General features: G+C 38.1%; 1 protein-coding gene across 4 annotated transcripts in view; it reads left to right on the forward strand.

Moving 5' to 3' along the window:
- Nucleotides 1–13890, forward strand: part of stag2b (STAG2 cohesin complex component b) — a 30364-nt gene that overhangs the window by 14426 nt on the left and 2048 nt on the right. For 2 of the 4 annotated variants that reach the window (XM_073854167.1, XM_073854165.1), the window contains exons 4-29: nucleotides 232–375; nucleotides 523–619; nucleotides 787–863; nucleotides 1018–1222; nucleotides 1301–1452; nucleotides 4741–4814; nucleotides 4935–5058; nucleotides 5151–5249; nucleotides 5362–5441; nucleotides 5535–5642; nucleotides 5794–5905; nucleotides 6097–6214; nucleotides 6357–6460; nucleotides 6545–6637; nucleotides 6736–6825; nucleotides 6934–7137; nucleotides 8874–8940; nucleotides 9061–9152; nucleotides 10038–10118; nucleotides 10222–10314; nucleotides 10395–10572; nucleotides 12146–12285; nucleotides 12380–12481; nucleotides 12620–12765; nucleotides 12848–12979; nucleotides 13573–13778. In XM_073854167.1, coding sequence (XP_073710268.1) covers nucleotides 232–375; nucleotides 523–619; nucleotides 787–863; nucleotides 1018–1222; nucleotides 1301–1452; nucleotides 4741–4814; nucleotides 4935–5058; nucleotides 5151–5249; nucleotides 5362–5441; nucleotides 5535–5642; nucleotides 5794–5905; nucleotides 6097–6214; nucleotides 6357–6460; nucleotides 6545–6637; nucleotides 6736–6825; nucleotides 6934–7137; nucleotides 8874–8940; nucleotides 9061–9152; nucleotides 10038–10118; nucleotides 10222–10314; nucleotides 10395–10572; nucleotides 12146–12285; nucleotides 12380–12481; nucleotides 12620–12765; nucleotides 12848–12979; nucleotides 13573–13778 — 3118 coding nt within the window. Of the gene's footprint in view, nucleotides 1–231; nucleotides 376–522; nucleotides 620–786; nucleotides 864–1017; nucleotides 1223–1300; nucleotides 1453–4740; nucleotides 4815–4934; nucleotides 5059–5150; nucleotides 5250–5361; nucleotides 5442–5534; nucleotides 5643–5793; nucleotides 5906–6096; nucleotides 6215–6356; nucleotides 6461–6544; nucleotides 6638–6735; nucleotides 6826–6933; nucleotides 7138–8873; nucleotides 8941–9060; nucleotides 9153–10037; nucleotides 10119–10221; nucleotides 10315–10394; nucleotides 10573–12142; nucleotides 12286–12379; nucleotides 12482–12619; nucleotides 12767–12847; nucleotides 12980–13572; nucleotides 13779–13890 lie in introns of all 4 variants that reach the window. The other 2 variants (XM_073854164.1, XM_073854166.1) reach the window with 2 other exon arrangements.

The raw sequence follows: 13890 nt of genomic DNA on the forward strand, positions 1-13890 counted from the left end.
GCTTGCAAGCCAAACACTTGCTGCACCACTTTGCATGTCAGCATATATTCATCCAAATTCAGTTTATGTTATCACAATCTGTAATTGGGTGTCAGTTGAATAATGAACTTCCTCTAATTGTTGATTACCATAATTTACGTTAGACTGATCCAAGTCAGAATTCCTTATTTTGTGATTCAGTTCCTTTTTGAATTAAGCCCTAATGATCTGTTCACTGTGACTGTATTTCAGGCGAGGAAAGGTAAGAAGGGCCCTGGAGAGAAGGGCAAAGGAGTGGGGAAAGGAGCGGGACGCATGAACGGACACCACCAGGAGAATGGCATGGAAAATGTCATGCTTTTCGAAGTGGTCAGGCTGGGCAAGAGTGCCATGCAGGTCAGTGTCTCTCGATACTCTGGCATTCACGGTTTAAATTCTCTCACGTGGGTTTGTGACTTCTGGAGGAGCTGGGTTTTGGCAGGGGAATATGCAGACTGCTGTGTACTCAAGCTGATTTTGACCTTTTCTGCTTTCTTTTTGCAGTCGGTCGTTGACGACTGGATCGAGGCCTATAAACACGACAGAGATGTTGCGCTCCTCGATTTGATCAATTTCTTCATCCAGTGCTCTGGCTGCAAAGGTTTGAATGTCGTTTCTCTTGGGGTCTGGTTTGAGCTCATAAATGCATTATAAAATTAGAATGCTGCTTTTTTGGATTATGTAGATTTATTTATCTTTTGCCAATTGTTTTGTTAATATGGGAATGATTAAACTCTTATTCTCCTAAATCTTGGGATTTTTTTGCAGGCATCATCACGAGTGAGATGTTTCGTAACATGCAGAACTCTGAGATCATCCGAAAAATGACAGAAGAGTTTGATGAGGTAAAACTTTAGTCAATTCCCCGGACATGACCTCTTCCATATGTGATCTACACAATTTTCACATTTTCTGTGCTCGTAGAGTCCTGTAGAGATAGCACTAGAGTTTAATAATACATTTAGCTATGTCTAAACTAACTATGACTTGTTATTTCAGGACAGTGGAGATTACCCGCTCACCATGGCCGGTCCACAGTGGAAGAAGTTCAAGTCTAGTTTTTGCGAGTTCATCGGTGTGCTGGTACGACAGTGTCAGTACAGCATCATCTATGACGAGTACATGATGGACACGGTCATCTCGCTACTCACCGGGCTCTCTGATTCTCAAGTCCGAGCTTTCAGACACACTAGCACACTGGCAGGTCAGAACAGGTCTTTCAGTAGTATCTGTAACTTAATTTTGTGAATCTTGTTTTTAATATCTGATGATGCTCATGTAGCCATGAAGCTGATGACGGCCCTCGTGAATGTAGCACTGAACCTCAGCATCAACATGGACAACACTCAGCGGCAGTATGAGGCGGAGAGGAACAAGATGATCGGCAAGAGGGCCAACGACAGGCTAGAGCTTCTCCTTCAGAAACGCAAGGAGGTGAGCATCCTCTGAGATTCCAGAAACAATTATGGGCACGTGCTGTTAACTGCTTGGTAAAACCAGGCGGACAGAACAAAGCATATCGTGGAGTACTTGAGCAGCTCGCTATGTTTTTTTGCTATTGAAGCTGATGGGGCGGAGTTAAATGAAACTTTTAGATTAGTCAGGACTCTTTTTTTTTTGTGGAGTTTCACGTCTGTTTGCGTGTGACTGCCATGTCACGGCAGCGTTTGCTGCTTTTATTACAAAACAGCTACGCCCCCGCTGGCCAGAAGCCACAAAACAAGCAAACACAAACACTTTTAATCTGAACTCATTTTCTTTTACTACAAGCTGACTGTAAATGGAATAAGTTATTTAGAAAAAGGGTTTTTGTGTCATCAGGTCAGGCAGAGTTGTGAATGGCCGCAAGTGACAGTGCTGTGTTTAACTGGCACTGTAAATGAACTGGGTTATGTAATAACACGCCCTGCTGTGATGCCATCTGTGTTTGTGTGAGAGAGTGAGTAAGAGAGAGATAGGGTTTACTGATGTCTTAAAAATTGAATTAAACCATGTGGACAAACACATTAGTTGAGTTTTTGCGGATTAAAACTTGTACAAAAACGTATTTACAATGGGAGTCTGAAGGGTAATGCATACAACTATTGCCCAGTAGACTTCTATTGTGAAGTGCTATAGTAGATGTAGTTTATAACATGCGCTATTATGTTTTTATGAATATACACATTGGGGCGGTTTCCCAGACAGGACTTAAGTTTAGTCCAAAACTAAAATGCTAGTTTGAGCTGCCTTAACTGAAACAGCTTGCACTTATATTTTTTAAAATGTATCAGTGCATTGCTTTGTCTTAAAGGGATACTCCACTTTTTTTTGAAAATATGTTCATTTTCCAGCTCCCCCAGAGTTAAACATTTGATTCTTACCGTTTTGGAATCCATTCAGCCAATCTCCGGGTCTGGCTGTACCACTTTTAGCATAGCTTTGCATAATCCATTGAATCTGATTAGACCATTAGCATTGTGCTAAAAATAACCAAAGAGTTTGGATATTTTTCCTATTTAAAACTTGACTCTTCTGTAGTTACATTGTGTACTAAGACCGACGGAATATTAAAAGTTGTAATTTCCTATGCCGTTATGGTTAGGAACTATACTCTCCAGGGCTCAAAATTAACTTTTTTATTTGGTAGCACTGGTGCTCCCAACTTTAAAGAGTTAGGAGCACCAGCAAAAATTTAGGCGCATCCATCAAAAAATTTAAAAGCACCACAACTACAATGTAAATGTTAATAGATTTATTTTGTGAAAAATAAAACACCACCACCGGGCTTTACACGTCCTATGGCCAGCATTTAAAAGTTGGTCTTCTGTTTTATTTTATTTTTTGCTGCATAAATTCCTAAATTAATACCCAAATGCTGTTGAAATAGTATTGCAGCAATAATAATTTAACAATTACAGGTAACATGATTAAGATTACATAGAAAATCTAGCACACACGTAAAACACTGATTAATTGTGACATTACAAAAGTGACCCTAATATAGAAGGCTAATATATATTGGTATTGATAACTGCATTACCAGGATGCTTTTACTACTAAATAGGCAATGTTTTAAAAAATACAACAAAAACATACCATCAGCATTGTCGTATTCCACAGCAACATGGACCACAAGGATGTTTGTCGAATGTCCATTCACCAGCGCATGCGCACATACACCATCAAACACACTTTGACAGACAGGTCGGTGTCTCCATCAATAATAAACACATTTGTCATGACACGTCTTGTGTTTTTGGCACTTTCGCCATGTTTAAGCAAGGTACGTCTGGCGCTTAAAATGTTTTGATTCCGCCATTAACGCCGTTTTACAGGATTTACAGTAAACACAGTAAGTTACATTTTCATAGCGGAGACACTCGAAATCTTTAAGCCACTCTCTCTGAAAGGTTTAACGTCAACTCGTATTTTTCGGTGGTGGAGTTACATTTGAATGCCGGATCGTCGTCAAAAAATACAGTAATAACCTTGGCTGTAATCGGCTCGCTCTCGTCATGCTCGCGACGCGTTCGTCTTTTCACATTTCCGCGCTTCACGGCAACAAGGAATGACTGACGCTCATATTAGCCAATCTGCGGTCTTCATTAAACGCAAGAACTTAATGGTGAAATTTGATTGGTTATGTATCGTTGGAGAGAACACTGAACCTGGGACAGCGCCAGTACGCAGGATCACAATCAACTCGCGTCACAACAAAATGGGCAGTCGCACAAATGCTCCCAAATATATTTTAAGGTCGCACAGATTAAATTTCGTGATTAAATTCAAAATGGTCGCAATTTCGAGCCCTGCTCTCATTTTGGCATAATAATTAAGGACTTTGCTGATGTAACATGGCTGCAGCAGGCGTGATATTATGCAGTGCCCGAAAATAGTCCCCTACTATATTAAAAAATACGAATCGGACTATTTTCAGCTGCTGCGTAATGTCACTACACCTGCTGCAGCCATGTTACAGCAGCAAAGTCCTTGATTATTACGCCAGAATGAGAGTATAGTTCCTAACCATATCGGCATAAAGAATCACAACTTTTAATTTTCCGTCTGTCTTAGAACAGGATGTAACTACAGAAGAGTCAAGTTTTGAATAGGAAAAAACTCTGGTTATTTTTTAGTACGATGCTAATGGTCTAATCAGATTCAATGGATTGTGCTAAGCTATGCTAAAAGTGGTACAGCCAGACCTGCAGATCGGCTGAAAGGTTTCCAAAACGGTAAAAATCTAATGTTTAACTCTAGGGGAGCTGGAAAAAAGCATAATTTCAAAAAAAAAGTGGAGTGTCTCTTTAAGATGCACACTAGTGATGTTTTTTAAGGCATATTTGTAAAAATCGACTTGTGTCATAATATAACTATGGCCTAGTCCTGGTTTGATATAAACCTTGCCTGGAAAACTGCCCCAGTAAGATATAAACTACCTGTCTAACATTAGGATAGTGGTGTCCAAACTTTGTCCTGAAGCAGGATTGGACACCCCTGCAATAGGACATATTTGCCTGAATTTGGATTTGTGTGACTTAAATGCTTGCACAATTGTGTTTGTAGGCAGATATACGTTTATAATAAAGATGGTGACTCCATACATATTTTTAGTTTTATGGTATTATTTTCTACAATTTAGAGTATTGGTGAAAAAGGAATAGGTGTACAAACATTGACTTGGAGTGTGGTCCGTGCCCTGCCAGCAGCATTGATTATAATGATTTTTTTTCTTTGCAGTTACAAGAAAATCAGGATGAAATTGAAAACATGATGAACGCCATTTTCAAGGGTGTCTTTGTTCATCGATATCGGTATGCACTTACAGAAAGCTAATTTTATAACCGTACAACCTCCTCTTCAGTTACCAATCAAATAAATAACACAGATACAATCTTGGTGGATTAATAAACTTTTTTTGTTGTTTTCCTCAGCGACGCGATAGCAGAGATCCGGGCGATCTGCATCGAGGAGATTGGTGTGTGGATGAAAATGTACAGCGATGCTTTTCTTAATGACAGTTATCTTAAATATGTGGGCTGGACCATGCATGACAAGGTGAGGATTCAGTATATTTCCCCATACTTGTTTTCCTATACGTGATTTATCTGTGCCACAGTCCTTAACCTGTAAATGTCTCTCTGTCTCAGCAAGGTGAGGTGCGTCTCAAGTGTCTGACCGCACTGCAGGGTCTGTACTATAACCGTGAGCTCAATGCCAAGCTGGAGCTCTTCACCAGCCGCTTCAAGGTGAGAGAACCATCTGGAGCACCTTCTCATCTCAGAAATATGTCCTCGAAAGCAGTTTGTGAGCTTCCAATTAGTTGTTTTAAATGTCGGTATGGTGTTTTGTTCCTCTCAGGACCGCATTGTGTCCATGACGCTGGACAAGGAATATGACGTTGCAGTTCAAGCAATAAAACTGCTGACGTTGGTGTTACAGTACGTATTAAACAAACCCTGAACATGTTTCTGCTAAAGGTAAAGGTTATCATTGTGACTATGCTCATGTGCTGCTGTTGTTGTCTATTACAGTAGCAGCGATGAGGTACTGACTGCAGAGGACTGTGAAAGTGTGTACCATCTAGTGTACTCGGCCCACCGACCTGTCGCTGTGGCAGCGGGAGAGTTCCTCTTTAAGAAGTGAGTCTTCATGTCTTTATACCATGAAGTTGGAAATGAACCTTTGCTGATGAATGCATGCTTATGTCTAGATGGAGAAATTTAAGGAGGCATGTAACTTCTTATTGAAGCTATTATTGGATAACTGACAATTTTTTTATTTCGTTGACAGACTGTTTAGTCATCGAGACCCAGAGGACGACAGCATGCCCAAGAGACGAGGCAGACAGAGCGTGAATGCCAATCTTATCAAAACCACTGTCTTTTTCTTCCTGGAGAGCGAGGTGAGCTACTGACAATGTTAAGCCTTTCGGTTAATGCATGAGTATTAAATCAGAGCAGTTTTCTGCTAAAGGTAAAGTTTCTTTACCTTTCGACTCATTAAAGAGATTTTAAATGAAGTACATATTTTGTCAACACATTCTGTGTGAAGGCTGAGATTACTTAAAGTTCACTTACATGCTTTGTTCCTCAGCTTCACGAGCATGCTGCCTACCTAGTGGACAGCATGTGGGATTGTGCAGCAGAGATCTTGAAGGACTGGGAGTGCATGATCAGTCTACTTCTGGATGAGCCACTTCCTGGAGAGGAAGGTGTGAGCACATCACAATTATAAAGATCTTCTCACGTGCAAAATATGTAGTAAAACGTGCATCTTGTTCACAAATGTGAAAGTTGTTATACTTTGCAACAGAGGGAATGAGTTATTTACTTGTGTGCATTGGTGTTTTCTAGCTCTGACAGACAGGCAGGAGACGGCTCTCATAGAGATCATGCTGTGCACCATCCGTCAGGCTGCAGAGTGCCATCCGCCTGTGGGCAGAGGCACGGGCAAGAGGGTAAGACCTCGCATCATGCACACACACATATAGTGATGGGTCTGTGATGACACCGTTCCTAATTGTCACTGGATCTCATTTTAGGTTCTGACAGCAAAGGAGAAGAAAACTCAGCTTGATGACCGGACGAGGATGACGGAGATCTTTGCGATAGCACTGCCAGCTTTACTTGCAAAGGTGAAACACTGATCCTTCCTAATTAACCATGACTTATTTTGTCTTTCTCTATGTTGTACATTTGTGTGTGTATATGTATAATGCAATTTCTTTTTCAGTACTCTGTTGATGCCGAGAAATTGACAAACCTGCTCCAGCTTCCCCAGTTCTTTGATCTGGAGATCTACACCACAGGCCGTTTGGAAAAGGTCTGTACCACACCTCATTTAAAAAGCGTACACCTGTTGTGCGGTTTAGCATGTGAATGCTGGTTATTTGCAATAGAGCGATTGTCTAAAAAGTTGTTTCTATGGCAGCACCTGGATTCATTGTTAAGACAAATCAGAGAGATTGTGGAAAAGCACACAGACACGGATGTGCTGGAGGCCTGCTCCAAAACCTACCACTCGCTCTGCAACGAGGAATTTACCATCTTTAATCGAGTGGATATCGCCCGCAGCCAGCTCCTGGATGAGTTGGTGGACAAGTTTAACAGGCTTCTGGAGGACTTCCTGCAGGAGGTGAGAACAACAGATGGCACTGGGCGGAAGTTCTGCAAAACAAACAGAGCTGGTTGAGCTTTCTTTTAACTTATATTTTTATTTTGAACCACAAAACGGCATACATAACAATATGATATTGGATTTTAACATATCAGTCGGTCATATTCCAACAGCCTTGACAATTATTACATTTTAATTATATCAGACACATTATCTAAATTGTAAAAACAAATACACCTAGTACAGGAGTAGGAAGGGATTAAAGATAAATAAAGTCGACATGGGAACACATGTGCATAATTTTTTTGACCCTATGATGCTGTATAGTCTTTTTTTTGTTGAGGAAATCTGTAGGGAGTGGCTGGTTGTTTAGTTATAATAACTATTGTACTTACCTAGTTTATTAGACTACTGTTTTGTAATATTGATCATCAGTGGTGATTCTGGATACATTTAGATATATAGTACCCACACGACACAAAATGCCCAACCTTCTTGAGCAGCAAAGATTTTTAGTTCAGTGGTTTCTGTGTAATGTTATTGACTTGACTACACACAACTAGCTAGTATTAAAAAAAATGTAGTTTTGGACATCCCTAGTTCATTGTACGCTGATTGTACTACCTCTGCAATATAGTAGAGCTTACAATTAGGGGTGTGCCATATCATACCGTTCACGATAATACCGGTATAAATTTTTACATGATAAAAAGTCATATCACGATATCAATGATATAGCGACGTGATGACGTGTGGTGCATTTACGTTCCCTAACACGCACAGCAACAACAGCTGAAAGCAAGAGCAGCATGTCAGCAACGCGAGTACAACAAGCTGTAAAGGTGCGCGAGGAGTAGCAGTGGGTGATGTGCGGCCAAAAAGTAAACTAATGACTCAACCGAGCATCGCTGTGCAAATTACTTTAGTCACTGTTAAACTAATGTGTTAAGGAGTCGCGTTATATAGGGAAAACACTTCCAACTCGTACCACTGTAATCACAGTAACTTACTTTACTGACTGAATTTAAATAAAAAAAAAAAATGTTCACATACTAGTTGTACTGACGCATGTTTACTTCATATTTAATTAGACAGATCCATCTTTTCTATTAATTTTCCATTAAATTATGCAATCTGATGAGTTTAAAGCTCGGTTTAAACCGTTGGTGCCTCGTTCACTCCTGGGTCCTAAATACACCCCATATCTCACAACAGACAGATGCCTTTCTTTTGTGTTTATATAAAAATCTGATTTATTCACTTGATTTTTATCTGAACTACATGAGCATTTATCTCACAAACCCAAATGTGCCATGATTAATCTTAATGTTATTTATTTGATGTTTATGCGAACAAAAGTGCACTTACATATAAAATCATTTAAAAATCTAAATTTTAAATTATTAGCTAATGAATTAAGTTACTGGGATCTGTGAAAGTTACTGAAAGTCTGTGGAAGTTTAATGGTGATGTACAATTTTTATACCATTTCATGTCTAGTTTGTACTTTGTTTAAATTAGACTCATGCTGTGTGATTGTGTCACTATGTTTGCACTTTAATGATATTTCTGACAATGGATTTACACTTTGAATTAGGTACTCTGTCATCAATGACAGCTCATTGGATGGAAATTGCCCTTCCTTTTCCATAATTTTTTATACCATCATAAATATAATTACCGCAAAAATTCTTAAATGATATAATTTTGAGCCTGTATTGCCCACCCCTCATTTTGCGCTTCTGTTCTTACAGGGTGAAGAAACAGATGAAGATGATGCTTACCAAGTTCTGTCCACACTGAAGAGGATCACTGCTTTCCACAAGTAAGCGTTTCAGTGTTGGCTTCATATAAATCGTATAGGTTTCTAATGTAATGTACAGTAACATAAGAGTGATGTTATTGACCTCTTGTTCTAACCCCACCTCCTCTTTTTATGCTACAATGCTCATGACCTGTCTAAATGGGATCTCTTTACCAGCAATTACAAGTTACTGAACACTGGTATTGAAAACGGTGACATGCCTGAGCAGGTATTTGCTATAAGCCGTAACATAGGGCATGTGTATATGAAGATTTCTTTAAAGGGATAGTTAACCCCATAATGAAAATTCTGTCATTTTCTCGCCCTCATGTTGTTACAAACCTGTATTAATTTTTTTGGTTCTGCTGAACACAAAGAAAGGTATTTTGAGCAATGTTTGTAACCAACCAATTTGGGCACCTTTGACCTTTATAGTAGTATTTTGTCCTGCTATGGAAGTTATTGGTGCTTCGGTTTTCTGCTTCATTACAAATGTATTCCTTTGTGTTTATAGGTTTATAACAACATGAGGCTTAGTAAATGATGACACTTCATTTTCGGGTCAACTATACCTGTAAGTGGATATGTGCCACTAACAGCCACACATAGAATTGTTATTCGCTCGTTATTCGTAACAAATATTAGGTATGTGTTTGGGGCTCAAAACAATCCCAAGGCCAGAGTATAGTCTGTTTTTATGTGTACGCGAGCCTTGCTAAACATAGTTTGATTCGTACGTGTACACAGACGTTTGATGCATGAACATTGCGACAAAATGCTACATCCTACATTCTCTGGTAGGCGCATGCGTGACCTTCGCAATGTACGCGGTTTTCAAAAATTTCTTCTCTTCTGATGACGAAAATTGCATCACACGCACTGTATGTGGACCCTTGTGTATTCGTAAGAAATTGACCATACTTAGGCCTTTAGTGTCCAACCAATTGATCAAAGGTGGAGTGTTTTTAAAACTTGGAAAAAAAACGCAGACATTGTTTTTGAAGTTTTGCTTGGATTCTTGCAGCGAGTGGCACAGAAATTATTTCTTTAACTTTACATATTTTTATGTTAATGTTTGCTGTTCTTGTTTGGTAACATTACCCATCTGTTTCAGATTGTCATCCACGCTTTGCAATGCACACATTACGTCATTCTCTGGCACTTAGCGAAGGTCTCTGAGGGGACTTCTAAAAAGGTAGCTCCCTTGTTTCATTCACCTGTCTCTTCCATTTGTATCTATTCGTTTTTCCTATTTGCTGTGGTTTGTTGAATGTCAACAAGGAATTTGTTCTCTATAGGAGGATATGTTGACTTTGAGGAAGCAAATGAGGGCATTTTGTCTCATGTGCCTGCGTTACCTAACAAGCGTCAACACTGCCGTCAAAGAACAGGCCTGTATCACCAAAGCCAGTCTTAAGCTGCAAACTGTGTTTATAAAACTGTCCATACCTGACTGTGTGTTCTTTCACAGGCCTTTACCATCCTCTGTGATCTGCTGATGATCTTCAGTCATCAGATAATGTCAGGGGGTAGAGAAGCCCTAGAGCCCCTGGTATACACACCCGATGCGTCTTTGCAGTCCGAGCTTCTCAGTTTCATTCTGGACCACGTATTTATTGACCAGGATGAAGACAACAACAGCACAGATGGTCTATCACTGCTAATCACTTTTAGTCGGTGCTAACAGGCTTTGTTGAATGGATTTGATTCCCCTGGCTGTTTAATGTTGATTGGGAACGCAAAGGCAATTTGATTGGTGTTTTTAATTGATTTCATAAGATTGACGCTTATAGCACCACTTAATCTTGTTGAAATTGGTTGAGGGGTTTAAAATGAGAGTTGTTTGGACATAACAGCTTGTAGTAGCCTAATGTGCTGTAAAGCAGTGTTTCAAAGTAACCACTAGAGGGCAGAGGTGTGCGCTTTTAATGCCAGCCAGTTATTATTGAGAACGTTTTCAACTATGAAAGTAAAACCTTACACTGGATAAACTCAAACTAAACTAAAATGCATTTTCAAGACTTTTGAAAATGTGATTAAATAAAATATATATATATATATATATATATATATTTTTTATTTATTTATTTGTTTTAAATCTGTAACCTTTTGGAAGCTTGACAAAGCCACTAGACAGTGAAATTTAAAGGGGATTGTACACCCAAAAATGAAAATTCTTTTTTATTTTTTTGTTTGTTCCTGCTGAACACGAAGGAAGATATTTTAAGTAGGGCTGTCAAAAGATTAATTGCTTAAGTTTGTGTAGCATAATATATTTGTGTGTGTAATTATTATGTATATAGATACACACATACAAGTATACATTTAAGTAAATGTTTTATTTGTATATATTTTTATGTATATATACAATATAAAATATTAAGATCTAAATAAAAAAATAATTATTTATATATATATATATATATATATATATATATATATATATATATATATATATATATATATATATATATATATATATATATATATATATATATATATATATATATATATATATATATTCATCCATTTATTTATTATGCAAAAACAAACAATTATGCGGTTAATTGCAATTAACTTTAATTTTAAGAAACATTTGTAACCAAACTGTTTTTCAGCACCTTTGATGTCCATAGTACTATAGAAGTAAATGGTGCTTCTGTTTTCTGCTTCATTATTCAGACAGAATTTTTTTTTTGTGTGAACTATCCCTTTAACAGTGTTAAAGAGAAACATTAAATATATATTGTTGTTAAAGGAAAACACCATCGTTTTTCAATAGTTTACTGTGTTCTTACCTCAAATTAATGCATACCAATCTTTATTCAATGCGTACACTTAATCTTTGTACAGCGCGTTGTGAATGTGTTAGCATTTAGCCTAGCCCCATTCATTCATTAGGATCCAAACAGGGATGAATTTAGAAGCCACCAAACAATTCCATTTTTTCCCTATTTAAAGACTGTTACATGAGTAGTTACACGTATAAGTATGGTTACATAGTAAAATATTGAAAAAAACTGTGGTGTTTTCCTTTAAAACATGTGAACATTGTTCATAGAAATTTAATTTAGCAGTTTTAAACTATTAAGATCTAACTAAATATACAGAAAACTAGAAAACACAGTTAAAACGAAGTCACTGCTCTAAAGTAAAAACTGAATATTAAAGTGTATTATACTTTACTGTAATATATATTTTTTTGCTTTTATTTTTAAGCAGATGGACAGCAGGATGATGAAGCAGGAAAAATCGAAGCTTTGCACAAGAGGCGAAACCTTCTGGCGGCATACTGCAAACTCATTATTTACAATGTGGTTGAGATGAACACTGGTGCAGATATATTTAAGCAGTATATGAGGGTAAGCATCTTCATTCTTGAACTCTTTTTAGGGTTTTTAATGTATAAGCATCCACAGGTCTCTCTGAAAAGATCACTTTGTTTTTTTTTTCTAGTATTACAATGACTATGGTGACATCATCAAGGAAACAATGAGTAAGACGAGACAGATCGACAAGATCCAGTGTGCCAAGACCCTCATTTTGAGCTTACAGCAGGTCAGTTTTAACACATTATAAAGTTTGTATAGGATGTCTCTTTTCTCATCTGTATTCTGTCAATTTGCCATAAGCTCATCTTTCTACTATCTTGCATGAATAGGTTAAATATCCATCTTTTTCCTTTGGTGTGTGTAGCTCTTCAATGAAATGCTATCAGATCTGGGTCCCAGCTTTGACCGTTCAGCCTCGGCTTTTTGTGGCATTAAAGAGCTCGCTCGCCGTTTCTCTCTGACCTTCGGTCTGGATCAGGTCAAGACCAGAGAGGCCATCGCCATGTTACACAAGTAAGTCACCATACGCTTAAAAAAACTGATTGTATGTGGTATTACACAGTGTGCCTATTTAACACATTTCTCTGTGTCTTAAGGATGGTATCGAGTTTGCCTTTAAAGAGCCGAATCCTCAAGGTGAGGGATATCCTCCCCTCAACCTGGCATTTCTGGACATTCTCAGCGAGTTCTCATCCAAACTCATGCGTCAGGACAAGCGGACCGTGTAAGCAACCATTTTAGAGTTTTTCCTAGTGTTTTTGTACTTACGAATCAAATATTTCTGAGTGCCTATATCTAGGGCTGTCACAATGATTAAATAATCAATTTTTTGACCACATCGCGATGATTGCAGATCACCACAATGATTGCACATTTCTCTAAAAAACACAAGGGGGAGCTGCAGCGCCTGTAAAAACAGATTACTTTTAAAAATGTGTAATGTGTATAAATATTTACTGCCAGATAAACCTTGCAAAATATTTAATTTAAATAATCACAACAATGTAAAAATTATTTCATAAACAAAAAATGTATGAGAATTAAATGTCAAAGCAATAAACAGGCTATTAATAATCCTAACAATTTATTAAACAATTAACCGTCAGCCAAATTTCATAATTGTGACAGCCTTACCTATATCCATGATATAAGTATCCTAACCTACTTAACTGCAGTAAATAGTATTTTATTGCATATTATGTGGTGGATACAATTTTAATACCAGTGAGGTTATACTTAAAGCATATTCTCCAGTAAATATCTCCATGTGAGTCTGCTTGATGTAATGCTGGTTCTCTCTTTCCTCTATGTGTAAAGGCACATGTATTTGGAGCGCTTCATGACATTTCAGATGGCCCTGCAGAGGGAGGACTGCTGGCTGCCGCTCATCTCCTATAGGAACTCACTGCAGGCAGGGGGTGATGATGACACCATGTCCGTGATCAGTGGCATCAGCAGTCGCAGCTCTTCTGTCAGGAGCAAAAAAGCTAAGCCTGCCACAAGCAAGAGAAAAGTACCTGAAGGTAATAAACATTGCTTTTACAATAAATATTGTTATTGAAACCATTTGATTAACAAACCTCGACGACCAACCAATCAGAATCAAGCTGCTGAATAAAGTTTGGTTTCGGCCGT

Source organism: Misgurnus anguillicaudatus, chromosome 16, assembly GCF_027580225.2.
Source record: "Misgurnus anguillicaudatus chromosome 16, ASM2758022v2, whole genome shotgun sequence".
Classification (NCBI taxonomy): domain Eukaryota; kingdom Metazoa; phylum Chordata; class Actinopteri; order Cypriniformes; family Cobitidae; genus Misgurnus; species Misgurnus anguillicaudatus.